This window comes from Bos grunniens, chromosome 21, assembly GCF_055505025.1.
Source record: "Bos grunniens cultivar Pamir isolate PY7600 chromosome 21, Bosgru_T2T1.0, whole genome shotgun sequence".
Classification (NCBI taxonomy): domain Eukaryota; kingdom Metazoa; phylum Chordata; class Mammalia; order Artiodactyla; family Bovidae; genus Bos; species Bos grunniens.
This window is the reverse complement of record NC_141185.1, coordinates 53,127,821-53,154,182: the sequence shown is the minus strand read 5'-3', so window position 1 is coordinate 53,154,182 and position 26,362 is coordinate 53,127,821. Positions and strand designations below refer to the sequence as shown.

At 41.4% G+C, this 26,362-nt stretch overlaps 1 protein-coding gene across 1 annotated transcript in view; it reads left to right on the top strand.

Annotated features, from left to right (window-relative positions):
- AGBL1 (AGBL carboxypeptidase 1) overlaps window positions 1–26,362 on the top strand; it is a 916,524-nt gene that overhangs the window by 338,223 nt on the left and 551,939 nt on the right. The window contains exon 18 of the mRNA XM_086364678.1: window positions 11,001–11,181. Coding sequence (XP_086220804.1) covers window positions 11,001–11,181 — 181 coding nt within the window. The remainder of the gene's footprint in view (window positions 1–11,000; window positions 11,182–26,362) is intronic.

Below are 26,362 nucleotides of genomic sequence, written 5' to 3'. Positions count from 1 at the left end.
GGTGTGAGAGTTGGACTGTGAAGAAGGCTGAGTGCTGAAGAATTGATGCTTTTGAACTGTGGTGTTGGTGAAGACTCTTGAGAGTTTCTTGGACTGCAAGGAGATCCAACCAGTCCATTCTGAAGGAGATCAGTCCTGGAATTTCTCTGGAGGGAATGATGCTGAAGCTGAAACTCCAGTACTTTGGCCACCTCATGAGAAGAGTTGATTCATTGGAAAAGACTCTGATGCTGGGAGGGATTGGGGGCAGGAGAAAAAGGGGATGTCAGAGGATGAGTTGGCTGGATGGTATCACCAACTTGATGGATGTAAGTTTGAGTGAACTCTGGGAGTTGGTGATGGACAGGAAGGCCTGGCATGCTGCGATTCATGGGGTCGTAAAGAGTCGGACATGACTGAGTGACTGAACTGAGCTGAACCCTCTAATATCAACAGAAAGAGATCTATGTGCCATTTTTAATGGCTACATAGTATTCTGCTTTATATATCGTTTCCTTAACTAATTTCCTGTGGATGCACATTAAGTGACTTCCAGGTGCTCGCATTACTGTAAATAACGTCATAATGAGCATTCCTCTGTGCTGTGGAAATGTTTTGACAGTTTCCCCTGATCACATAAGATCACGATTATCTGTTTTCCTGTCTTTCTCACCAGAGTATTATTAGTTCCCTGAGGGCAAAAATCATTTCTTTTGGAATCTCAAGACCCTTATAGAGTGCCAGTAGGAGCTTATTAATACCACTAAAAGAAAGAAGGAATAAATGAATGAATATTTATATAGTTGGGTGCACATCACACATGTCTTTAGTTCTTTCTCAGTTTTTCATTGGCCGTGAGCCTGATATCTCTTAGGATTGTACAGTTCTCTAACAGATGTCATTGCCACTGACATAAATTTAATATGTGACTTTAAGAATTACAGTATGCCAAACCACGACTCCACTGTAGATCTTCATGGACTCCAGAATAGATTTTTTAAATTGCAGAGGAAAAATAAAAGATGTATACCCTACACTCTTTGCCGTCCCCTAAGCAGAGATGAGTTATTAAATCTTAAATTTTCAATTACAAAAAAAAAAACATGTAGTATGTGTGTCGCATACTGTTTACAGCTGTTGTCTATTATGGGTTCTCTGGGGCACCATTTGCTGCTATAACTGAACGGTCCCATAGGTTGAACTCACCAATATGAATGCAAAATTGCCTAGAATCACAGAGAGGAAGAGAGGAAAATCTACTAGAAATGGCTAAGCTGCTGCTTATACTAGTGTCTTCGTGAGAACCCACAGTTTCCCTGTTTGCTTCTTTAGGACAGCCTCTTAGGTTTTGTGGCATATGACAATCTATTGAATTATAAACTTGACTCTCCAAAGAAGAGAAACATCACTGATATTTTCTTGCAAGAGCTGCATTTGACCTATTGACTATAATGCACTAATTGTACTGGTTATCATGCAATGGGACTCAACTTGCCCAGACAATGAGAGGATCCAGTTGATGTTGAAAATTTACAACAGCTTGAGCTTTTTTTTTTACTTCTTCTTGATGGACTGGGAACACTTACTATTGTTTAATATACTGTAAATGAGCATAGTTCAAAAACCACAGCGAGTGATATGGAATTATAGAACTGAAAATAGGCCACTGATTGGGTACAGTTTCATCAAGCCTCTTTATTTCTCAATAAGCTTTTTATTGGCATGTCAATACAGCTTGCTTTGGAAGGAGTGAAAAGTAATTGTGATCAAATGATATAGTGGGAAAGTTGACTTCAACTAACTTCAACTGTGCTAACTAGCTGATTGTATACCACCCCACCCCCAACCCCATACACTTACTTAGTAAGTTCCAGTTAGCAAATCCTTGGTCTAACATGCCGAACATCCAGTCCAAAACTCAGTTTCTTCAGAAACTTGCATAATCCGTCTTGGACAGAACATGGTGGGGCTGGAATTTGAACTCTGGAAATACAGCTCTTGAAGTTGTTCTCTGAACTTATGGTTGCCAGCAGGGAAGGATGGGGGGAAGGGATAGTTATGGAGTTTGGGATTGATATGTACACACTGCTCTACATAAAATGGATAACCAACAAGGAATCACTGAGAACTCTGCTCAATGTTATGTGGCAGCCTGGATGGGAGGGGAGTTTGGGGTACATGTGTGTATATAGAGTTACGTGTATATGTGTGGCTGAGTCACTCTGCCAGGCACCTGAAACTATCACAGCATTGTTAATCAGCTATTCAGTTCAGTTCCGTTCAGTCACTCAGTCGTGTCCGACTCTTCACGACCCCATGAATCGCAGCATGCCAGGCCTCCCTGTCCATCACCAACTCCCAGAGTTCACTCAGAATCACGTCCTTCGAGTCAGTGATGCCATCCAGCCATCTCATCCTCTGTCGTCCCCTTCTCCTCCTGCCCCCAATCCCTCCCAGCATCAGAGTCTTTTCAAATGAGTCAACTCTTCGCATGAGGTGGCCAAAGTACTGGAGTTTCAGCTTCAGCATCATTCTGTCCAAAGAAATCCCAGGGCTGATCTCCTTCAGAATGGACTGATTGGATCTCCTTGCAGTCCAAGGGACTCTCAAGAGTCTTCTCCAACACCACAGTTCAAAAGCATCAATTCTTCGGCGCTCAGTCTTCTTCACAGTCCAACTCTCACATCCATACATGACCACTGGAAAAACCATAGCCTTGACTAGACGGACATTTGTTGGCAAAGTAATGTCTCTGCTTTTGAATATGCTATCTAGATTGGTCATAACTTTCCTTCCAAGGAGTAAGTGACTTTTAATTTCATGGCTGCAGTCACCATCTATAGTGATTTTGAAGCCCCCCAAGATAAAGTCTGACATGGTTTCCACTGTTTCCCCATCTATTTCCCATGAAGTGATGGGACCAGATGCCATGATTTTTGTTTTCTGAATGTTGAGCTTTAAGCCAATTTTTTCACTCTCCTCTTTCACTTTCATGAAGAGGCTTTTTAGTTCCTCTTCACTTTCTGCCATAAGGGTGGTGTCATCTGCATATCTGAGGTTATTGATATTTCTCCCGGCAATCTTGATTCCAGCTTGTGTTTCTTCCAGTCCAGAGTTTCTCATGATGTACTCTGCATATAAGTTAAATAAGCAGGGTGACAATATACAGCCTTGACGTACTCCTTTTCCTATTTAGAACCAGTCTGTTGTTCCATGGTCAGTTCTAACTGTTGCTTCCTGACCTGCATACAGATTTCTCAAGAGGCAGGTCAGGTGGTCTGGTATTCCCATCTCTTTCAGAATTTTCCACAGTTCATTGTGATCCACACAGTCAAAGGCTTTGGCATAGTCTATAAAGCAGAAATAGATGTTTTTCTGGAACTCTCTTGCTTTTTCCATGATCCAGCGGATGTTGGCAATTTGATCTCTGGTTCCTCTGCCTTTTCTAAAACCAGCTTGAACATCAGGAAGTTCATGGTTCACATATTGCTGAAGCCTGGCTTGGAGAATTTTGAACATTACTTTACTAGCTGTGAGATGAGTGCAATTGTGCGGTAGTTTGAGCATTCTTTGGCATTGCCTTTCTTTGGGATTGGAATGAAAACTGACCTTTTCCAGTCCTGTGGCCACTGCTGAGTTTTCCAAATTTGCTGGCATATTGAGTGTAGCACTTTCTCAGCATCATCTTTCAGGATTTGAAATAGCTCAACTGGAATTCCATCACCTCCACTAGCTTTGTTCGTAGTGATGCTTCCTAAGACCCACTTGACTTCACATTCCAGGATGTCTGGCTCTAGGTCAGTGATCACACCATTGTGATTATCTTGGTCATGAAGATCTTTTTTGTACAGTTCTTCTATGTATTCTTGCCACCTCTTCTTAATATGTTCTGCTTCCGTTAGGGCCGTACCATTTCTGTCCTTTATCAAGCCCATCTTTGCATGAAATGTCCCCTTGGTATCTCTAATTTTCTTGAAGAGATCTCCAGTCTTTTCCATTCTGTTGTTTTCCTCTATTTCTTTGCATTGATCACTGAGGAAGGCTTTCTTATCTCTTCTTGCTATTCTTTGGAACTCTGCCTTCAGATGCTTATATCTTTCCTTTTCTCCTTTCTTTTTGCTTCTCTTCTTTTCACAGCTATTTGTAAGCCCTCCCCAGACAGCCATTTTGCTTTTTTGCATTTCTTTTCCATGGGGATGGTCTTGATCCCTGTCTCCTGTACAAGGTCATGAACCTCATTCCATAGTTCATCAGGCACTCTATCTATCAGATCTAGGCCCTTAAATCTATTTCTCACTTCCACTGTATAATTATAAGGGATTTGATTTAGGTCATACCTGAATGGTCTAGTGGTTTCCCCTACTTTCTTCAATTTAAGTCTGAATTTGGTAATAAGGAGTTCATGATCTGAGCCACAGTCAGCCTCTGGTCTTGTTTTTGTTGACTGTATAGAGCTTCTCCATATTTGGCTGCAAAGAATATAATCAATCTGATTTCGGTGTTGACCATCTGGTGATGTCCATGTATAGAGTCTTCTCTTGTGTTGTTGGAAGAGGGTGTTTGCTATGACCAGTGCATTTTCTTGGCAAAACTCTATTAGTTTTTGCCCTGCTTCATTCCGTATTCCAAGGCCAAATTTGCCTGTTACTCCTGGTGTTTCTTGACTTCCTACTTTTGCATTCCAGTCCCCTATAATGAAAAGGATATCTTTTTTTGGTGTTAGTTCTAAAAGGTCTTGTAGGTCTTCATAGAACCATTCAACTTCAGCTTCTTCAGCGTTACTGGTTGGGGCATAGACTTGGAGTACTGTGATATTGAATGGTTTGCCTTGGAAACGAACAGAGATCATTCTGTTGTTCTTGAGATTGCATCCAAGTACTGCATTTCAGACTCTTGTTGACCATGATAGCCACCCCATTTCTTCTGAGGGATTCCTGCTCACAGTAGTAGATATAATGGTCATCTGAGTTAAATTCACCCATTCCAGTCCATTTGAGTTTGCTGATTCCTAGACTGTCTGACATTCACTCTTGCCATCTCTTGTTTGACCACTTCCAATTTGCCTTGATTCATGGACCTAACATTCCAGGTTCCTATGCAATATTGCTCTTTACAGCATCAGACCTTGCTTTTATCACCAGTTATATCCACAGCTGGGTATTGTTTTTGCTTTGGCTCCATCCCTTCATTCTTTTTGGAGTTATTTCTCTACTGATCTCCAGTAGCATACTGGGCTCCTACTGACCTGGGGAGTTCCTCTTTCAGTGTCCTATCTTTTTGCCTTTTCATACTGTTCACGGGGTTCTCAAGGCAAGAATACTGAAGTGGTTTGCCATTCTCTTCTCCAGTAGACCACATTCTGTCAGATCTCTCCAGCATGACCCGCCCATCTTGGGTTGCCCCACGGGCATGGCTTAGTTTCATTGAGTTAGACAAGGCTGTGGTCCTTGTGTGATTAGATTGACTAGTTTTCTGTGAGTATGGTTTCAGTGTGTTTGCCCTCTGATGCCCTCTTGCAACACCTACCATCTTACTTGGGTTTCTCTCACCTTGGGCGTGGGGCATCTCTTCACGCTGCTCCAGCAAAGCGCAGCCACTGCTCCTTACCTTGGATGAGGGATATCTCCTCACCGCCGCCCTTCCTGACCTTCAACGTGGGATGGCTCCTCTAGGCCCTCCTGCGCCCGTGCAGCCACTGCTCCTCAGGCGTGGGGTTGGTCCTCCCGGCCCTGCCCCTGATCTTGGACTTGGGTAGCTCTTTTCCGCCATTCAATATAAAATAAAAAGTTGAAAAAGTAAAAGTTGTGCTCTACTCCGGTAGGCTGTACTGTCTGTGACTAAACAAATGTACTGTCTATAGAAACGTCAGGATTTTTTTGAAGCACAATCTTTGGTATGTCTTGCTCCTGTTAAAAGCCATCATTTACTCTCTATTTCTTAAAGTAGACATTCTCAACTGTTTATTTCTGGGACACATCTAGCAAATATTCTCATTACAACTCTTTGTGTCTCTCTTTTCTCCCCAGTCCAGAAAGCACACTTAGGTGCATGCTATTCAAGGTAACCATATTATAAAGATGATTTTAAACCTGTTTTCTTAGTCATATCAATTGAACTAGAGTCTAACAAAGTATAACAAATACGTGATTACACTTGCCCAGTCAAATAGTGGTTTATTTGTCTCAAACATCTAGAAGCATTGAAGAAGCTAGTGAAGGTGCAGGATAGCTGCTTAAGGGGTTTTTCAAGAACCCGGGCTCTTTCTACCTTTATGCTTACCATCTTCTCATGTGACTTGGATTCTCTAATTGGCTTCCTCACCTTAAAGTGTCAGATCTATGTTCAAGGAAGGAAGAAGAGACAAATAAAAGAGACAGGAATCAAAGAAGGCATTTACCAGGTCAAACTGTGCTTTCTAATCCTTTTTTCCAGAAAGACTTACCCTCTGGCTGCTATTTACATCTCACTGGTCTCACTCCTGTCACATGGCCATTCTTACCTCTAAGAGGATTCATGAAGCTGGGTGTTTTGATCTGGGCACTTTTTTAACCTCCCCTGAAATCAGGGGTCTGGTAGTAGGAAAGAAGGGGACTAAAGTTTATTGGACAAGTAACCAACATTTTGTGTGATATATATATTGTGAACATACGTATATATATCTATGTATGGAGAAGAAAATGAAAATCCACTCTGGTATTTTTGCATAGAGAATCCCGTGGACAGAGGAGCCTGGTAGGCTGCTGTCCATAGGGTCACCCAGAGTCGGACATGACTGAAATGACTTAGCACGCATGCATGCATTGGAGAAGGAAATGGCAACCCACTCCAGTATTCTTGCCTAAAGAATCCCATGGACAGAGGAGCCTGGTGGGCTGCCACCTATGGGGTCACACAGAGTTGGACACAACTGAAGTGACTTAGCAGCAGCATAAATACATATAGGGCTTCCCAGGTGGCACAGCGGTAAAGAATCTGCCTGCTAATGCAGGAAACTCAATAGATCTAGTTTTGATTCTTGTGTTGGGAAGATTCCCTGGAGTAGGGAATGGCACTACGAAAAAGCTAGTGGAGGTGATAGAATTCCAGTTGAGTTATTCCAAATCCTGAAAGATGATGCTGTGAAAGTGCTACACTCAATATGCCAGCAAATTTGGAAAACTCAGCAGTGGCCACAGGACTGGAAAAGGTCAGTTTTCATTCCAATCCCAAAGAAAGGCAATGCCAAAGAATGCTCAAACTACCGCACATTGCACTCATCTCACAGCTAGTAAGGTAATGTTCAAAATTCTCCAAGCCAGGCTTCAGCAATGTGAACCGTGAACTTCCTGATGTTCAAGCTGGTTTTAGAAAAGGCAGAGGAACCAGAGATCAAATTGCCAACATCCACTGGATCATGGAAAAAGCAAGAGAGTTCCAGAAAAACATCTATTTCTGCTTTATAGACTATGCCAAAGCCTTTGACTGTGTGGATCACAATAAACTGTGGAAAATTCTGAAAGAGATGGGAATTTCAGACCACCTGACCTGCCTCTCGAGAAATCTGTATGCAGGTCAGGAAGCAACAGTTAGAACTGGCCATGGAACAACAGACTGGTTCTAAATAGGAAAAGGAGTACGTCAAGGCTGTATATTGTTACCCTGCTTATTTAACTTATATGCAGAGTACATCATGAGAAACGTTGGACTGGAAGAAGCACAAGCTGGAATCAAGATTGCCGGGAGAAATATCAATAACCTCAGATATGCAGATGACACCACCCTATGGCAGAAAGTGAAGAAGAACTAAAAAGCCTCTTGATGAAGGTTAAAGTGGAGAGTGAAAAAGTTGGCTTAAAGCTCAACATTCAGAAAACGAAGATCATGGCATCTGGTCCCATCACTTCATGAGAAATAGATGGGGAAACAATGGAAACAGTGTCAGACTTTATTTTTCTGGGCTCCAAAATCACTGCAGATGGTGACTGCAGCCATGAAATTAAAAGACACTTACTCCTTGGAAGGAAAGTTATGACCAACCTAGGTAGCATATCCAAAAGCAGAGACATTACTTTGCCAACAAAGGTTCGTCTAGTCAAGGCTATGGTTTTTCCTGTGGTCATGTATGGATGTGAGAGTTGGACTGTGAAGAAGGCTGAGCGCCAAAGAATTGATGCTTTTGAACTGTGGTGTTGGAGAAGACTCTTGAGAGTCCCTTGGACTGCAAGGAGATCCAATCAGTCCATTCTGAAGGAGATCAGCCCTGGGATTTCTTTGGAAGGAATGATGCTAAAGCTGAAACTGCAGTACTTTGGCCACCTCATGTGAAGAGTTGACTCATTGGAAAAGACTCTGATGCTGGGAGGGATTGGGGGCAGGAGGAGAAGGGGACGACAGAGGATGAGATGGCTGGATGGCATCACTGACTCGATGGACATGAGTCTGAGTGAACTCTGGGAGTTGGTGATGGACAGGGAGGCCTGGCATGCTGTGATTCATGGGGTTGCAAAGAGTTGGACATGATTGAATGACTGATCTGATCTGATCTGATCTGAGTATACTTGCCTGGAAAATTTCATGTACAGGGGAGCAGGGTGGGCTATAGTCCATGGGGTTGCAAAGAGTTGGACACAACTGAGCACACATGTACACACACATGCATATACATATATAATGTGAATGTATCTGTATCTATAACTATTTCTATTTGTCTATATCTATACATAAAACAAGCAAACATTTGTACTTTTATTAATAACCAGTGATTCTTCAATAGATCTCATCACAGATCATAGCATACCAGTGAGACACTGACTTCATGACTGAGAACTTCTGATCAACAGTATAAACTCCAAACCCAAAACAAAATGTACGAGGAGGGATATTACTAGTTTGACACCAGCCTAATTTCTAAATTCATGAGCTACCATTTCCAGTCCTTTGCTTCAGCCACTCATGGCGTTTCTTGATTCTTGAAAGCACCAGTTTGTAAAAACTGATTGTTTTCAGACTGGTAAAAACATTAAAAACACAACAGGAAACTGGTTGTGTTTCCTCTGTGTTCTTTGCACGTGTCTTTTTCTTTGCTTAGAAGACCCTTCCTCATCTTCTCTCTCAAGCTGTGCTTGGTTGCTCAGTTGTGTCCGACTCTTTGTGACCCCAGGGACTATTGAGCGCCAGGCTCCTCTGCTCATGGGATTCTCCAGGCAAGAATACTGGAGTGGGTTGGCATGCCATTTCTCTCAAGTTAGATGATAATTATTCTGCAGGACCCAGTCTAAATAAATAGCATCACATCTCTGGAAGTGTCCTTCCCTCTCTCAGATAGACCTATTTTTGGTGCTTTATTTACACCTCCATTAGCTCGCTTGTCATCATTAGCTTGAATGTTTGTCACTGCCGACAAGCGCTTTGGTCTTTTACAGAACAAGAACTATAATAGATGCAGCTTTTTCTACTCAATGCCTCCTGCAGCTCCTGGAATATGTTCAAGATACCTGCTTAAATTAAAAAAAAGAAAAAGCTGAATGTTATCCCCCAAATAAAAAGGATCTACAAAGAGAAGTAATGTGCTCTCAACATAGTCAATAAAAGTGCATGAATATATATGCCCCTTAAACCTGCATCTCGTTGGCTGTTGACAGAGGGGATTTTGTTTGTTTTAACTGATGCTAATAGTAATATGATTGGGTAATTAATAGTTTATTTCTCTGTATCTTTTATTCTTTGTTATTTAGGGGTTCTTGAGGTTATTCAGTTTTGTCTTTCTTTGTATAGAATTAGAGATACAGTTTATACCTTCAAAAATATTACTCTTTAAGGGAAGAAAAGCCATAAACTCATAGTTAAATATTTAACTAATGATTTGAATAATTAGGAAGAAAATGACTTGTTTAACTTTTAGACTGTTTAGTGGCTAGTGTATTTATACCTGGCAAAAATTTAGTTCTCGTCTTTAAAATGAGTTTAGGAGCAATAAGGAATTGGGTGAGGATACAGAAGGAAGTGAGAATCAAAAAACCCTCACAAAATCAGGCAGGAGGTTAGAGCAGACATGGTGAATTGCTTGTCTGATATCACATGTTCCCCACCTCCCACTTCCTCAAGTATGTGAGGACAGACATCACTAATCAATCAAAAGCGTTTTCCACCTGAGCCCAGATGTGGTCTGAGAATAGGTCTCAAAGCTATGTGCATCTTCTGTCAACAAAGAAAGGATGATAATAAGTCTATCTTTTCTCAATGCATTCTGCATAGAGGTATATTGTGTCAATACACTCCTTGTGATTGGCAGAAAGTGTGTTCCTGATTTCTTTTGCAAAGTGAAGCAGGTATTGCAACTCCAAAACTGAACTTCTAGGCACTTCCTTCTGTGAAATCTCTCCAGGATTGGTCTCAGTGTCATAAAGTCAATCATAAGTTTCCCAGTTCAGTTTCTGTACTTGACTCCTGTAACTGCTGGGAAATGAGAGGGAACATCCTAACCACAGATTTTATAACTGAGAAGGTAGAGAGCTAACAAGTACACACTTAATGGCAAGCAATATGCCAAGTGCTTTATAATTACATCATTTAGTTTTTATAACAGCTACAGGAGGTCAGTAGCATTGTCCTCATTTTACACGTGAGAAAGCAGCCTTAGAGAAATTAAATCCTTCGTGAGATCTTACAACTGGTAAATGATGAAGATAAGATTCAATCTCAGATCTGGGACATCCAGCACCATGCTATTGGATCCTGAAGAGAAAACTGTTTCTTTGGTGGTCTTCTAAAATCTGATTCATGGCTTGTTTTGATGCCATGAAGTACTTATGGTTTGGATAACAGCCTTGAGCTTTAACTTTATACTCTCCTGAGTTTTACAGACTATAGAGGCGGATGGAAAATGGATAAATGCACATTAGGTGTGTATTAGAAACAATCAACCTATTTAAGGCTTTATGCCAGTCAGGTGTAAAACTGGCTTCCTGGAGATTGTCTTGATGGATATGGAAACTGTATTTAGGTTTAATTTTCTTGCGTGTGTGTTTTCTTTTTCTCTGCAGGGCAGCGCCCATACCAAGTGATTACGGCTCGAGTTCACCCAGGAGAGAGCAATGCTAGCTGGGTGATGAAGGGGACCTTGGAGTTCCTGGTCAGCAGTGACCCTGTGGCTAGGCTCTTGAGGGAAAACTTCATTTTCAAGATAATCCCCATGCTCAACCCAGATGGTGTCATCAATGGCAAGTATGTCAGGCACCTGGCCTAACTTAGGTCACATTTATGTTACCATGATAATGGATTGTTGTTCTGCTCAATGGATTTGACTTGAGAGGTCTTGGTACTCTGGTAGGAATAACTTCTCTTGAGTTCTGTTACCTTGTACAAATATCAGGATATTCTCTATAAATATTGGTATCAATCTCATAGTTTCTTTTAATAGAAAAGTATAGATTCATAGGCAATTACTAACAGAAGAATCCTTAGAAAGAATTGAATCTAACACTCTCCTTTTAAAAAGGAAGGAATTGATGTCCATGATAATCAGATGACTCCCCGCCCACCACCCCCTGCCACCTGGGCTGGGTTAATGACAAAGCCAGGGCTCAAACTGTGATCTGATGAAGTTAAGACTGGTGCTTTTCTTTGCTTCTGAGCCTGGTGGGCCACGGCCCATGGGGTCGCAGAGGGTCGGACATGACTGAAGTGATTGAGCACACCCTGCAGATAAGTCTTTATTTTCAGTTGTGTTTTTACTTGGAGCAGGAAATGGCAACCCACTCCAGTATTCTTGCCTGGAAAATCCCAGGGATGGAGGAGCCTGGTGGGCTGCTATCTATGGGCTCGCACAGAGTCTGCAGCAGCAGCAGCAGCAGCAGCAGCAGTGTTTTACTGAATTCTGGATACAGCTGTAATAAGCTGTGTTTAAATGGAATGGCTGAAATGGTTGAAGAATGGCCACGGAATGGTTAAAAGTGAAATGACTGAAAAACGGTTGGCTGAAAGAGACAAGACTGGGGTGGTGCTTTTCCTAGCCCACTCCTACATGCCTTTCAGAATGTATATTGGGAAAGATGCATTCCACTGTTAGAAAGAGTCAGCATTTTCAGAGTTTGTGGGCTGAGGCCCAGAAAGCAGAGCAGGTTCTCAATATCTCACAGCCGGTGGATGGGGGTGACAGGGTGAACATTCATACATACCTGCCTCAAGCTGTGGAAAAAAGCTTAACATTCCTTCCTTTGGTAATAAATGATTATTTTTACTATAGGATTAGACAGTGATATCCTATGGAAAAACCAGAATTCAAGATAAATAGAAATATTGAAAGGAAACATAGTTTCAAGAGCTAAAGATGCAAAAGAAGTTGTAATTTAGAATATCCATATTAAAGAGGCAAACACATACTTTTAGAAACTAAGAAAATAGAGCAATATTGAAAATGTGAAAATAAAGAGAGATAAAATGAGAATTATAAAAAATATGAAAAAGCAAATTTCAGAGATAAAATGACTTAAATAAGAAAAATTTTTAAGAAATATAAAATAATTTCTTTCAGGAAAGAAATCCTAAATATTAATAAATGTTGAAATGCTGAGAATAGACTAGTTTCAAAGGATAAGAACAAAAAAAGAATATTGAGAAGTTAAAAAGGTTAAAGATATATAAATGGTAAAATAGTAAAAGAGGATCAGAATAAATTCCAAATGATAAAATATGTTAAATTATGCCAAGATGAAAGCAAATGAAAGCTAAAGCCTATAAAAATAAAATTAAAAAACAAACAGGAGCATACTTAACAAGTTTCCTAGTTTTGTAGCTCCCCAATTCTTTTTTTTTTTTGATGGAATTTTTTGGTGGGCAAAGAACAGGGTCCTTCCTTTTTGTATATGGTGACTGGTTGGCACAGTCTGGCACTTTTTGCATATGGTGACCGGTTGGCACATACGAGGCATGAGAGGACAAGTCCCTTAGCAGGTACCATCAATCAGACCCGGGCAGCAGTCAGGCTTCTTAGATCTCAAGCGGGACAAAGCCCTGAAGCACAGTGTCCATTCCTGGTCCACAGCACTCAGCTGGCTCCTACCACGTGTTCATTGAGCTCTAGGAATCAGCTCTAGAGTCTCATTGAATCTCTCCTCCCTGCTTGAGGGGCTAAGGATTTTATTAGCATGCTTACTTAGCCTAAATGGATGGAAAACAACTCTGCAAGCCATCTTGAGGGACATGACCTTGTTTCAAATATTTTCTCATCCAAGTTGGCTCTTTTCTGAAGTTACGTGTTCCCTTGAATTATCTGGAGTCTGGCTGAGAGTGAAAAAAGCACTGGGTTCAGAGTCATAATTCTACTTGGGAATTCTGGCTCTCCCCCGACCTACTTAGTTTTCTCTTCTATTGAAACAGGAAGCTCCCTGTTGACCCATCTGGGTAAAGGTCTTAAAAGCCTAAGGTAATATTCAAGCTTTGGAACAAATACTATAGTTTCTTCTATTTCAGATGCTCACACCTCTGAATCAGAGGCTTGGTCCAGGTCTTAGTTTGAAAGGTTAATGTGGTCTCATCAGTGAATATCCTTCTGGTCTGGACATGCTTTATTTCCAGCTGGTTGCTTTGGGTTCCCTAATGGCAGGCCAGCTTCTTCTTTATGACACCACCATTCATCATCATTACCGTTATTTATTATGACTAACTTACCCTTTTTATTTATATAACATCTTTCATCGTGGAGCTCAAAGCACTTTGTAGGTTACTTTGGATCACTCAAACCATTTTGGCTGAGAGGGATTTGGAAATCATACCCTTATTCCACTGAAAGGAAAATCCCCAGGTCATTGCACATCATTACTGAAAGACTTGAGGCTGCCATGGAATCATAACATCACATGATAAATAGGCTTAAAATCCTCAGCTCATGAGCCCTTCCCAGAACACACCTAACATATGGTTTACCTCGTTTTTGTTGAGTCCCTAAGTCATGTCGAACTCTGCGACCCCATGGACTTAGCCTGCCAGGCTCCTCTGTCCATGGGATTTTCTAGGCAAGAATACTAGAGTGGGCTGCTGTTTCCTTCTCCAGGATATTTTCTTGACCCAGGGATTGAATCCATATCTCCTCTACTGGTAGGTGGATTCTTTACCACTGAGCCACCAGGGAAGCCCATGGTTTATCTAATGTCCACTTAAATTCTTCATTGACATTCCATTTAAGGACATACACATTCCATGGTATATAATTAGGTGGATTTGTTTTTCTCTGTTTTGATCTTATGAATTTTACACATTTTGCCTAAAATGTGTAAAAATAAGGATAAGATATTACCTTCATTTTACATGTCTTAACTTCCCCAGGTGAAACCCCCTCCAAGTTTGATGCAGTTCACCTAAACATTGCTTATGTCATGTTGTTTCTGATGTTCTGACTTTCATTGGTTTTCTTGGGACACATTCCTATTCACAGGCTTCTTAACCTTAACAAAACTTCCCTGTGTGTGGTCTGACCAGCAAAGAGGCAAGCTTTGCCTAAAGATTAAAGAGCCCAAACTTGAACTTGGCACTTAATCTACCACATGAAGCTTTTCTTTTACAAGAAATGATGGGCCCCTATGGAGTTTGAGAAATCGTGTAAAGGTGGAGTAGTTTCCTTGATGCTAATGGAGACTCTGAGGATGGCTGAGAGGTTTTAATAGCAGTGGTCAGGGAGACAAAGCCAGGATTTTCTAGCAGAAATAGAGAGGGTCTTGCCAAACCAAAGGTATCTTAGCAACATATGTCTGTAACAGGAAAACAAATCACAAAGATGGTTTCCAAAAGAAACGTCCTACCATCTTGTTGGCCTGGTCATTTGTATTGAACTAGGCTGAGTTCTAAGTAATCTGGGAGGCCTGACGCAGTGATCCGTTGATTCTTATAATTCTTCCCAACATGCAATAAAAGTAGGAGACCACCGGTTGGGTTAAAGCAGAGGTGATAATGGTGGCTTGGTTAAAGCGGGAGGTGGGAGAAGACAGGCGATACCTTAAAAGGTCATCATGGCAAGTAAGTGAAGGAGAGGAAGAGATCTAATGTGAATCCCAGTTTTTGGACTTTGGTTGCTGGGTGGATGGTAGTGACAAAGAATTTTTTATAAAATCAACACACAGGCCAACATTTTGTTCCCAGTAGAATCGGAGTATATTTGTCCTTAGTATATTTGTCCTTAGTATATATACAAGTCTACAAACGTGATTACCTCTTCCAAGACCACAGTGGAAAAGAAGTAAACAACAGTAAAGAAAACAGTAAAGATGGTGTTTTGCCGTCTTGAATCCAGCAGAAACTAACACAAGATTATAAAGCCAACTCTACCCCAATAGAAAAAAAGAACAAAGGTCATGCTGTAAGTAATAGCTGACTGCTTTAGGACAGCGGTCCCCAATATCTGGATTCTAACGCCTGATGATCTTAGGTGGAGCTGATGTAATAATGATAGCAATAATGTGCACAATAAATGGATTGCCCTGAATCATCCCCAAACCATCCCTCCTGCCAGTTCATGGAAAAATTATCTTCCATGAAACCAGCTCCTGCTGCCAAAAAAGTTGGGGCTCTCTGCTCTAGAAGAAACATATGAAACTATAAAGATCAGATAAAAATATTGATGATTTTAACTATCTAGGACCATTTAAACTTAGTATGGATAGCCTTTTGTTTGTGAGTTTGGAAGGCTTTATTTTACTACATTAAAAGCCCTCACAGACTTTATCTAAGAAAATATTTAGCACCTTTTTTAAGTCAAGAAAGAATCTTTCTCTTTTACATGTATTTTCTTATCCAGTAGTAATTATGGCCCAACCGGAGTATCAGTAGATCTTCTGTATAATTTTCAGGTATGAAAATAAATTTAAATACATATACAAGGGTGAAGTCTTCAGAGCAGTTTATTTATTTTTTAATTGGGGTATAATTGCTTTACAATATTAGTTTCTGCTGTATGGCAAAGTGAATCAGCTGTAAGTATACGTATATCCCCTCCCTCTTGAGCCTCCGTCCCACACCACCAGCCCACCCCTCTAGGTTGTCACAGAGCACCGAGCTGAGTTCCCTGTGCTCCACAGCAGCTTCCCATTAGCTGTCTATTCAGTTCAGTTTAAGTAGCTGATATTACAGAGGCAGGACTATAACTACCGTCTATTCTGCATTCCTTTCTATAGAGATTTAAAAGCATTAAAATAAAAGAAACTTAAAATGTTCTAGCTGGGCGGATCCTTGTATATTACTTAGTCTCTGTCCATTAAATGATAAGGTAATTGAGACTAAACAGATAAAAATAAGTTATCACATAGTCTAGTTGAAAAATGGCACTAAAAATTGTCTAGATAATTAAAACGCTCAGGCAAACACACACACACACATGCCCAGGTTGTGTAGCCAGCTTGTGATAAGGTTGGGGTTTGGACCCGTCTCCCTCCATAGCCCATGTCAATTTTAATCCATCAGCTCTTCCCAGACTTAGATGGTGTGCTTAGTCACTCAGTCATGTCTGACTGCGACCCCGTGGACTGTAGCCTGCCAGGCTCCTCTCTCCATGGGGATTCTCCAAACAACAATACGGAGTGGGTTGGCATTTTTTTCTCCAGGGGAGCTTCCTGACCTGGGGATTGAACTGGGGTCTCCAGGATTGCAGGCAGATTCTTTACCATCTGAGCCACCAGGGAAGCCCAAGAATACTAGAGTGGGTAGCCTATCCCTTCTCCAGGGGATTTTCCTAACCCAGGAATTGAAATGGGGTCTCCTGCATTGCGGGCAGATTCTTTACCAGCTGAGGTACTAGATGGAGATGGAAGTAAAGCCTCAGCCCCATCAGCAGAAATGGTTTCTAAAGTTAGTCCTGTTTTTTTTTTTTTTTTTTAGCTTTTTATTTTATACTGGAGTAAAGAGATTAACAATGTTGTGATGGCTTCAAGTGGACAGCAAAGGGACTCAGCCATACATATGCATGGATCCATTCTCCCCTCCGATCCAGGCTGCCACATAACACTGAGCAGAGTTCCCCATGCTGGACAGTAGAACCTTGTTGGTTATCCATTTAAAATATAGCAGTGTGTACATGTTGATCTCAAATTATTGACCTTGATCTTCACATCCAGTGTGACAGGGATGAAAGAAGGCATAGCCTTCCCAGCTTTCCACAGTATTGATCCATGATAAATGAATCAGTTTATCCTTGGTTTTCCTTCATGGAATCTGAATTCCCAGCTTGGCTTAAGCCTGGACACTCTACCATATCCTGCCAGCTTTTTCCATTGTAGAAGACATCCTTCCTGTTGCCACCAACTTTCTGGCTGTAAATAGCACTCGTCTGACTTTGAATAGTTTTGGTCACTGGGCTCCTCTTCCACGGTCCTCTCTAGTACATTTTCATTCAGGTGACTATTCAGGATCACAAAGTGATTATGGTGATCCCCTTTGGGCTCACTTCACCTCTGGGCTTGGCTAGGCCTCTTCCTTCCTTTTTTTGATATGTTACCAGCTCCCCTCTTATATGATCTCAATTCTTTGAATGTATTTCAAATCTCTTCAAGATAAAAACATGTAGCACTGATTCTCAGATTTTCAGATTTCACAGATCAGTCACCTTTGAAAAAAAAGGACTATAGTGAGTATATCATCTTTTAAGAATTTGCACAAGTAAGAATGGAAGATACTCTCTAAGCTGCTGACCAACAGATTCATGAGAAATTCAACATCAGATGTTTCTTGGGCTGCCTCTTCACTTACATAAAATCCTACAAGTAACTCAGAGGTTTGTGCTGCTCGATCTTTAGATCATGGAAGTGAGCATTCTTACTTTTCATGCCACGATACATGTACTACTGGCCATGAAGACTTCCTTGTGGGTAGAGAACAATGTAGTCATTGAATGAATTGGCTATTCCCAGTATTAATCTTCCCAGAAAGGAGTGAATCCTGGAACAGGAAAAGATTCCTGACAAATGGACCTTTTAGGGGGAAGATACAATTCTTATGATCTTGAAATTAGAGAAACTCTGGTCCCCCTTACATCATCGAGGGTCATTTTAGAATGATGGCACCTAGGATGTCAAGGAGGTCTGAAGAAGCAATTGCTCAACTTGCTGCCTGAGAATGAGAACAGCTATCACCAATGATCAGTTTTAAATTTTCTATGAGTAGTTATCATCTGTTATATCCTTTATTCTTATTATTGTTATTGAGTCACTAAGTTGTATCCTACTCTTTGCGAACCCAGGGACCTCAGCACTCCAGCTTCCCTGTCCTTCATTATCTCCATGAATTTGCTCAGACTCATGACCATTGAGTCACTGATGCCATCTGACCATATCATTCTGTCACCCCCTTCTTCTCTTTCCCTCAATCTTTCCCAGTATCAGGGGCTTTTCCAAAGAGTCAGCTCTTCATATTTATTCTTAATAAAGACTCTGATGCTGGGAGGGATTGGGGGCAGGAGGAGGAGGGGACAACAGAGGATGAGATGGCTGAATGGCATCACTGACTCGATGGACGTGAGTCTGAGTGAACTTCAGGAGTTGATGATGGACAGGGAGGCCTGGCATGCTGCGATTCATGGGGTCACAAAGAGTCTGACATGACTGAGCGACTGAACTGAACTGAACTGAAAGTGCTAATAAGCCTTTCTGTCTTGTTTCAGCTGTGTTATTGAGATTGAAAGAAAGTATCTATGCCTCAGATTGGTGAAGAAGAGCAGTGGCGGTCATACTCAGAGAAACTCTTAAGGAGACAGTGAATAATAAGTACAATGGCTAGTATGTTTTAAAAATCATAGTAATATTGAGACATTTAAAAATAAAATTGTTTTTTTAATTATGAAAGGATACGTGATACAATCAAAATAATAGGTGTTGAGGAAGATGGGATTTGATTCACACAGTGATAGAAATTTGAAAGTTCAAAAGGGGAATGCAGAAGAAACCAGATGATTAATATTTGCAGAGGCAGGCACTGCCTACAAGCCTGGGGGAAGCAAAGGGAAGCTGTGGAGTTACTGGAACCCAGGGGCTGAAAGGCTTCAAAACACTGATGTTTGGAACTCTGAGAAGGAAATGTGACTTGTCATGGGCTTCAGTAGACCAAAGGTCACAGGTGAAAGGGTCAAAGAGAGTAATATCCAAATAGCAAGGGGACACATTCCACCTGCTGCTGGCACCCATGAGAGGATGCAGTGGTGCCATTGGTGTGCATCTTAAGACGCAGGGGCTGAGCCAATCACCTGGTGCTGCTCTCGTCTCTTTACTGAACTGGGAAACATAGAGGGTACCCTTCACTTCCTCCTCCTGCCTTCTTATCTCTCTCTAGCGCCTCTCATTTCAGAACCTAGCAGGAAGTCAACTGGCAAGGTAGTCTGAGCATTGCAATCTGCAGAGTTTTAGCTGCAGTGTGACAGAGAAGGAGACAGAATTGTGGGCTGAGAGCTCAGAGACAACTGGTGAAAAGCAAGCGTAAAGCGTCCACCTACAGAGTGCCCATTATGCAATTGCATTGGGCTTATTACTGTTTATATGTGACTTCTTTGTTTTCAAAAAATAAAGTGGTTTATTGTCTCCAATGGGGGAAAATGAAGCTTTATTATTGTAGAAAGTCCCACTGTGGAGAAAAAGCTTAAAGAAGAAATTAAAAAGCACCCAAATTTCAGGCTAACACATTGCATTACTCCAAGGGGTATTGTTCACATTATCATCTATGATAATTACATTGTGCCTGTGGAATTTTGTAAGATGGAGTCCCTCCCTGAATCAGGCTGCACAGAGAGATACACTATTAGGAAGATGAAGAAGATGCATTAGCGTTTGTTCATAAATCTACAGCTTCGGGTATATCAGTTATTTCTTTACATGTATTTCTATATCCAGACCCATTTTAACTTTTATAAGATACTGTATTTTATAGTAGAGTTTAAAAACAAACAGCATCTTCCTAATGGCAAAGAATACAAATGGTGTTATTCGTTTTTAAAACAGCAATCTTACTGTATTATTGGGCCATAATTAATTCAAACAGTTCTCCTTATAAACAACAGACAGGTGAAGAGTCTTGTCAGTCTCTTGACAAATTTCTCAGGTCGTTTCCTTTAAGATAAATTCTTAAAAGTCGTGTTCTTAGTGAAATGTTATGCACATTTCATATTTAATACCTATCATTGCCAGATTTCTCTCTATAGAAGATACGCAGATGTATATTCCTCCCACTGATGGATGAAAGGGCCTGGTCTCCATACCTTTTTAACGCTGCACATTATCATTCTTTTTATTCTTTGTCAATCTGATAAGATAAAAATATGATTTTTAAATTTAACTTTTTATACTTGTGGAAAAGTAAATATCGTATCCCATTTTGCAGATGGAAAAAAAAAATCGGATGCAAAAATCAGGTGACATATGCAAGGCCAGCCACACGGTTGATGTTTCACACTCAGGAATTAAACCCAGGTTTGTCAGGTTGCAAACCTCCCATTCTTTCCACCTGGCTGTGCAGTCCCACTTATGTCAAACCTTCCATACCGTCATACGGTGACGCTTCTTTCGAATGCTGTCAGCATAGAACTTGGGAAGTGTAAGCGCCTAATACGTACCTGTTAAGTCTAACTCAGGGTGAACCTGACCTTTCTAAAGTGTTTTAACATGTGGCCCTCCAGAGAGTTCATCTTCAGACCAGAGTAAGAGCTCTAAAGCAGTGGTCCACAAGCTTTTTGACACCAGGGACCCTTTTCATGAAACACAATTTTTCCACAGACTGGATGAGGATGGCTTCAGGATGATTCAAGTGCATTACGTTTATTCTGCACTTTATTTCTATTACTATTACATCAGCTCCACCTCAGAGCATCAAGCATTAGATTCTGGAGGTTGCAGACCCTTGCTTTAAAGAGCTTTGAACCAGCTCTGTCAGAAATGAACTTTCTGATACATCTTCAGTTAAATATTAGTAAGCAAGTATTGGTGTACTACTCACAGTGTTTTACTACAAAACACTGGCTATAGTTTTTCATTCAATCTTGTACAGATGTTAGAGTTAGGCCATAAAGAAGGCTGAGAACTGAAGAATTTATGCTTTTGAATTGTGGTGCTGGAGAAGACTCTCAAGAGTCCCTTGGACTGCAAGGATATCAAACCAGTCAGTCCTAAAGGGAATCAACCCTGAATATTCATGGGAAGGACTGATGCTGAAGCTGAAACTCCAGTACTTTTACCACCTGATATGAGAACCAACTCATTGGAAAAGACCCTGATGCTGGGAAAGATTAAAGGCAAGAGAATGAGGCAACAGAGAATGAGATGGTTAGATGGCCTCATCGACTCAATGGACATGAGTTTGAACAAACTCTGGGAGATAGTGAAGGAGAGGGAAGCCAGGCTTTCAGCAGTTGAAGGGATCTTGAAAAGTTGGACATGACTTAGTGACTGAACAACACCAAGAAAATTAGAAAATTAGATTTGTAACCTACCCATTTGAGGTATGATTTTTATTGAACCTGGGGGTATGATGCTTAACTGTCTCTATTCCCTTCTCATCCTTTTAGTCCCCATTCACTGTTTTGAATGAATGACATATCAGGGAGCCTGTTTTTATGTCTGGACAGTCTCCAACAGGCTAAGGTTTAATCAGCATCTTCCACACTGGGAAGATTTGTGCCCTTATGAGTTCTGCCCTATGCCCTGAAAAGCAAGGACAGCAGATGACACTCCTTTGTAGAGGGGAGAAGGAGAAGCAGGAAAATACAGGGGAGACCAGAAAAGGCAGAGGGATACTGTCTGTAGACGGTCAGCCTCTATCTGTATCACTCTCTGTCTCAGCAAGGCACTTTGTCCTCCTGTCCAAAGGCCAAAATGATCCCAAGCCAAAGAGCCTAACAGAAGAAAGTTCTACATTCTCTGTGGCCTTTGGGAAGATGAATGATCGAGTAAATGTTGTCTGGAGAAATAGTGATGGTCGTTATCCCATGCCATGCCGTGACATGACAGGAGAATGATACTCCACATTGAACTCTCGTTCCAAAGTTTCAGCTCCAAATTCTCCTTTCAGTGAGGCCCAGGAAATCCACCACTCCTGCTATGGGATCTCCCTGGGAAATATTTGCTGGCCAAAGGTGATGTTTCTTAGTTAGAGCTTAGCCATGCCAGTCATCTTTCCTTCAACGTAGGATGCAATTTCTCTTCCTGGGAGCTGAAAAAGTTTCTTAAACTTGCAATCACGGACTTTGAAAATTCAGAATGTTTTGCTCTTTTGTAGTCTCTGGACCAGAGTCATCAGTGGATGGATATTTGTTTTTAAGAAAATTTTAATTTCTTTGGATATGGAGTGAAGGTTGGTTCTTTGGATGGAAATAGCAGTCTGACTCCGTTTCTGCTTTGTTTGCTGGTCTCAGTGTTAGGGGCTCTGAGAAGAGGTGGGCAAAAGGTATTTAACCTCTTTCTCTTTGCTTTACTTTCTTTATATAGATAGTAGGGGGAAATGTTATTTTGACCCAGAAAGGATTATTTGGATGGAGGAGGAAATGTTATTTTGACCCAGAAAGGATTATTTGGATGGAGGAGGAAATGTTATTTTGACCCAGAAAGGATTATTTGGATGGAGGAGGAAATGTTATTTTGACCCAGAAAGGATTATTTGGATGGAGGAGCTATAGTTTTCTCCATTTACCTGATGCCCTCACCGGAAAAAAAAGGAACACTTACAGGAATGTGTCAGTCCAGTGTGAATGCTGAGATGCTCTCCTAGGCACAGAAAGGGAACACTTACAGGAATGTGTCAGTCCAGTGTGAATGCTGAGATGCTCTCCTAGGCACAGAAAGGGAACACTTACAGGAATGTGTCAGTCCAGTGTGAATGCTGAGATGCTCTCCTAGGCACAGAAAGGGAACACTTACAGGAATGTGTCAGTCCAGTGTGAATGCTGAGATGCTCTCCTAGGCACAGAAAGGGAACACTTACAGGAATGTGTCAGTCCAGTGTGAATGCTGAGATGCTCTCCTAGGCACAGAAAGGGAACACTTACAGGAATGTGTCAGTCCAGTGTGAATGCTGAGATGCTCTCCTAGGCACAGAAAGGGAACACTTACAGGAATGTGTTAATCTCACAGGCTCTTTTTAAAATTAAAAGGTAAAGTTTTAAAACTTTTTTTAAACATCGGAGAATAGTTGCTGTACAATGTTGTGTTAATTTCTGTTGTATAATAGTCAATGGTATGTATACATATATCCCCTCCCTCTGGGACCTCCCTCCCAGCTCCTGCATCTCACCCCTCTAGGTCCTCACAGAGCATGGTGCTGGGCTCCCTGTGTTGTACAGCAGGTTCCCACTGGTTATCTGTTTTACACAGGGGAGGGTATATATGTCAATTCCATTCTCCCACATCATCTCAGCCCCTTCCCCCTCCAAGTTCATGTCCCTTTTCTGCACCTGCATCACATAACAACAAAATGAAAGACACACATGCATTTGAGATTATTTTAAAAGTTGCAAATGTAACTGTTTTCTACCTTAAATACTTGCCTTGCAAATGTCTGCCAGCAAGTCTCAAATCATGGTCTACAGAGATTTTGCCAGACATCTGTGATGTTCCTTCTAAGAGACAGAAGGAGGTAAAGAGATCCATGAAGAACGTGGCATTTGGTGGCACTGTCTGAACCTCTGTGCGTACCTCTTAGGAAAAGTGTGAGTTAAGGGAACATTTGAGGGTTGTGGTTCTAGATGCTTTTTAACTGCCGTGTTGGAGAAGACTCTTTAGAGTCCCTTGGACAGCAGAGGGATCAAACCAGTCAATCCTAAAGGAAATCATTCCTGAATATTCATTGGAAGGACTAATGTTAAAGCTGAAGTTCCAATACTTTGGCCTCCTGATGCGAAGAACTGACTCATTGGAAAAGACCCTGATGCTGGGAAAGATTGAAGGCAGGACAAGAAGGGGACGACAGAGGATAAGATGGTTGGATGGCATCACCGACATAAGCTTGAGCAAGCTTCAGGAGTTGGTGATGGACAGGGAAGCCTGGTGTGGTTCAGTTCATGGGGTTGCAAACTCCTACATGACTAAGCGACTGAAATGAACTGAACTGCTTCTAGAGAGAGATCCGATACAGTCTTGTTGATGAACTTGTTCTTAGAGACAAAATGAAAATGATTTGCTCTGGGAACTGTGAAAGTCCTGCTGCTAAGTCATTTGCATAGTGTTAAATGATGCATAGTTCTGGGTGGATAGTTCTGGGAGGGTGCTCCCAAGGGCTTCCTTGCTCCCACCCCTTCCTACCACAGCCTGCCCACTGAGAGGGGGGTCAGCAGTCTGACTCTTCCATTTGCCTTCCTCAGATATTGCAGTGCCGAATAAGTATTACTATTTATTATTCCTAAATTTAGGATTATTAATTATATCAGCATAAACCTAATTTATGCCATCATAAACAGCGATAATAAATGCTGCCAAATGCTAATACCCAGCTCTTGCCAACTGTGCCTGTGGTTGATGGGTTCCCCCCTCTCTTCCCAGAAGCATTAAATTAAAAATGATTCAATGTTGCAGAATCATTGATCACATCGGAGCTGAGGCTCTTGGGGAAATGGGCTTGTTTTGTTAAATGCTTTTCTCCCTCATTTGCTGGGCAACTTTTGTTATCTGTCTGCACTGGAGTTTTTCTCTGTTCCTCCCCCTATAGGTGGAGCAGGGATGCAGGCAAGGAGGGAGGTGGTAGATCATTTGTTCTTCTTTCTAGATCTCCCCTTTAGACATCTCTCTTTATAGTATTACCACTCTTAACACCTTCTTTCAGCATACTGAGAAGTCTTTATAAAGCAAACCCTTGAGGATAATTTGGATGTGTTATTTCTCAATTCCCATCACGTCTACCATGTTTTTAATGATGTATGTCATGTGGCTTCCTAAAATCCATCAATTTCCATCACTGGAAAATACGAAGCACAGCTGTGACAGCTCCGCCAATACCGAGGGTGTTATTTCTTTTGCCTTTTACCCTCGGGGAGGCTCTGCTTTTATGAAGGAGGACGTAAGCCTGTGTCCCCTTGTTATGAGAACTGTAGTAAGACCTCACTGCTTTTCTCAAAGGGAACTGTTTGAACTTTTCCTGCCTTCTTCCTGGATCATTCTTTTTTTCCCATCTGGGATGACTGACGGAGGTGTAGTAAAGAAACTTTCCATCAGGTGATCCAAAGGCTGATTTAGGTCAGAGTTGTATTCTTTCCATCGATGTGGCTTTGAACAAGTTACTTAAGCTCTCCATTCCTGTTTCTTCAGTGTTTGAAGACACCTTCCCTAGGTATCATCGTGGTCAAATACCACAGCACTTTGAAACCGTTAAGCACTGTATGGAATTATAAAGGAAGGGTTCCTCGGATGGTGTTCTTTCTTTTTTTAACTAGAGGAAGGAATATGTTTTATATTTAAATTTTTATTGAGGTATAGTTGACATATGATACTACTATGTCACACACATAGTGATTTGACATTTATATACATTACTAATTTATCACCGTGATAGGTCTAGTGAGCATTTGCCAACATATGAAGTTATTGCAATGTTATTGATTTTATTCCCTAAGTTTTACATTATCTAAGCTGTGACTTATTTTATAAAATAACTACAAGTTTGTACCTCTTAATTCCCTTTCCCTGTTTCGCCAAACCCCTCAACCTTCTCTTTCTCTCCCTCTCTTTAGTTTTGATTCGTTCTTTCTTATACTTACAATTTCTTACTCTTTGCTGAAGTTCTTATTGAGTTCATCTATTATTCTCCCAGGTTTGTGAGCCTCTTTCCGATTATTTCTTTAAACTCCTCACTTGGTAAGTTGCTTTTCTCTTTTTCATTTGGTTCTTTTCCTGAGGTTTTGTCTTGTTCTTTCATTTGAAGGTATCCCTTTGTCTCCTCACTTTCCCTACCTCCCTGTGTATGTTTCTACATATTAGGTATGTCAGCTACATCTCTGGGCCTTGGAAGAGTGACTTACATAGACGTGATCACCACACAGGCTCTCCTCTGTGGGTGGCAAATGCCCTCCTCTTATGGTTGGACTGTGAGCAAAGTGGTAGGGGCAGGTCCCCAGTCCAGCTGCCTGTGAGGCCTGGCTGTGGCGGTTGCAGGTGCCCTGCTGGGTAGGGCTGCTCCTTGGCAAGGCTGTTTCTAAGGCCCAGCTGAGATTACTGCAAGTGTGCTTGTGGACAGGTCTGGCCCCCCAGAGTGGGAGTCACTTTGGAGGGGCTGCTTGGGTGGGTGGATCAGGTGTGGAGGGTCCTCAGGGGAATGCTAGGATGGGATGCGTGGTGTTAACTAGTTTGATGGAGAGGGACAGACATAGTGCTCACTAGCGCTAAGCCAACTAGAAGCCAGGGAAAGGAGAGTAAAATAAATGGTGTCCACCAGCACTTATTTCCCCAGAGAAATTCCCACT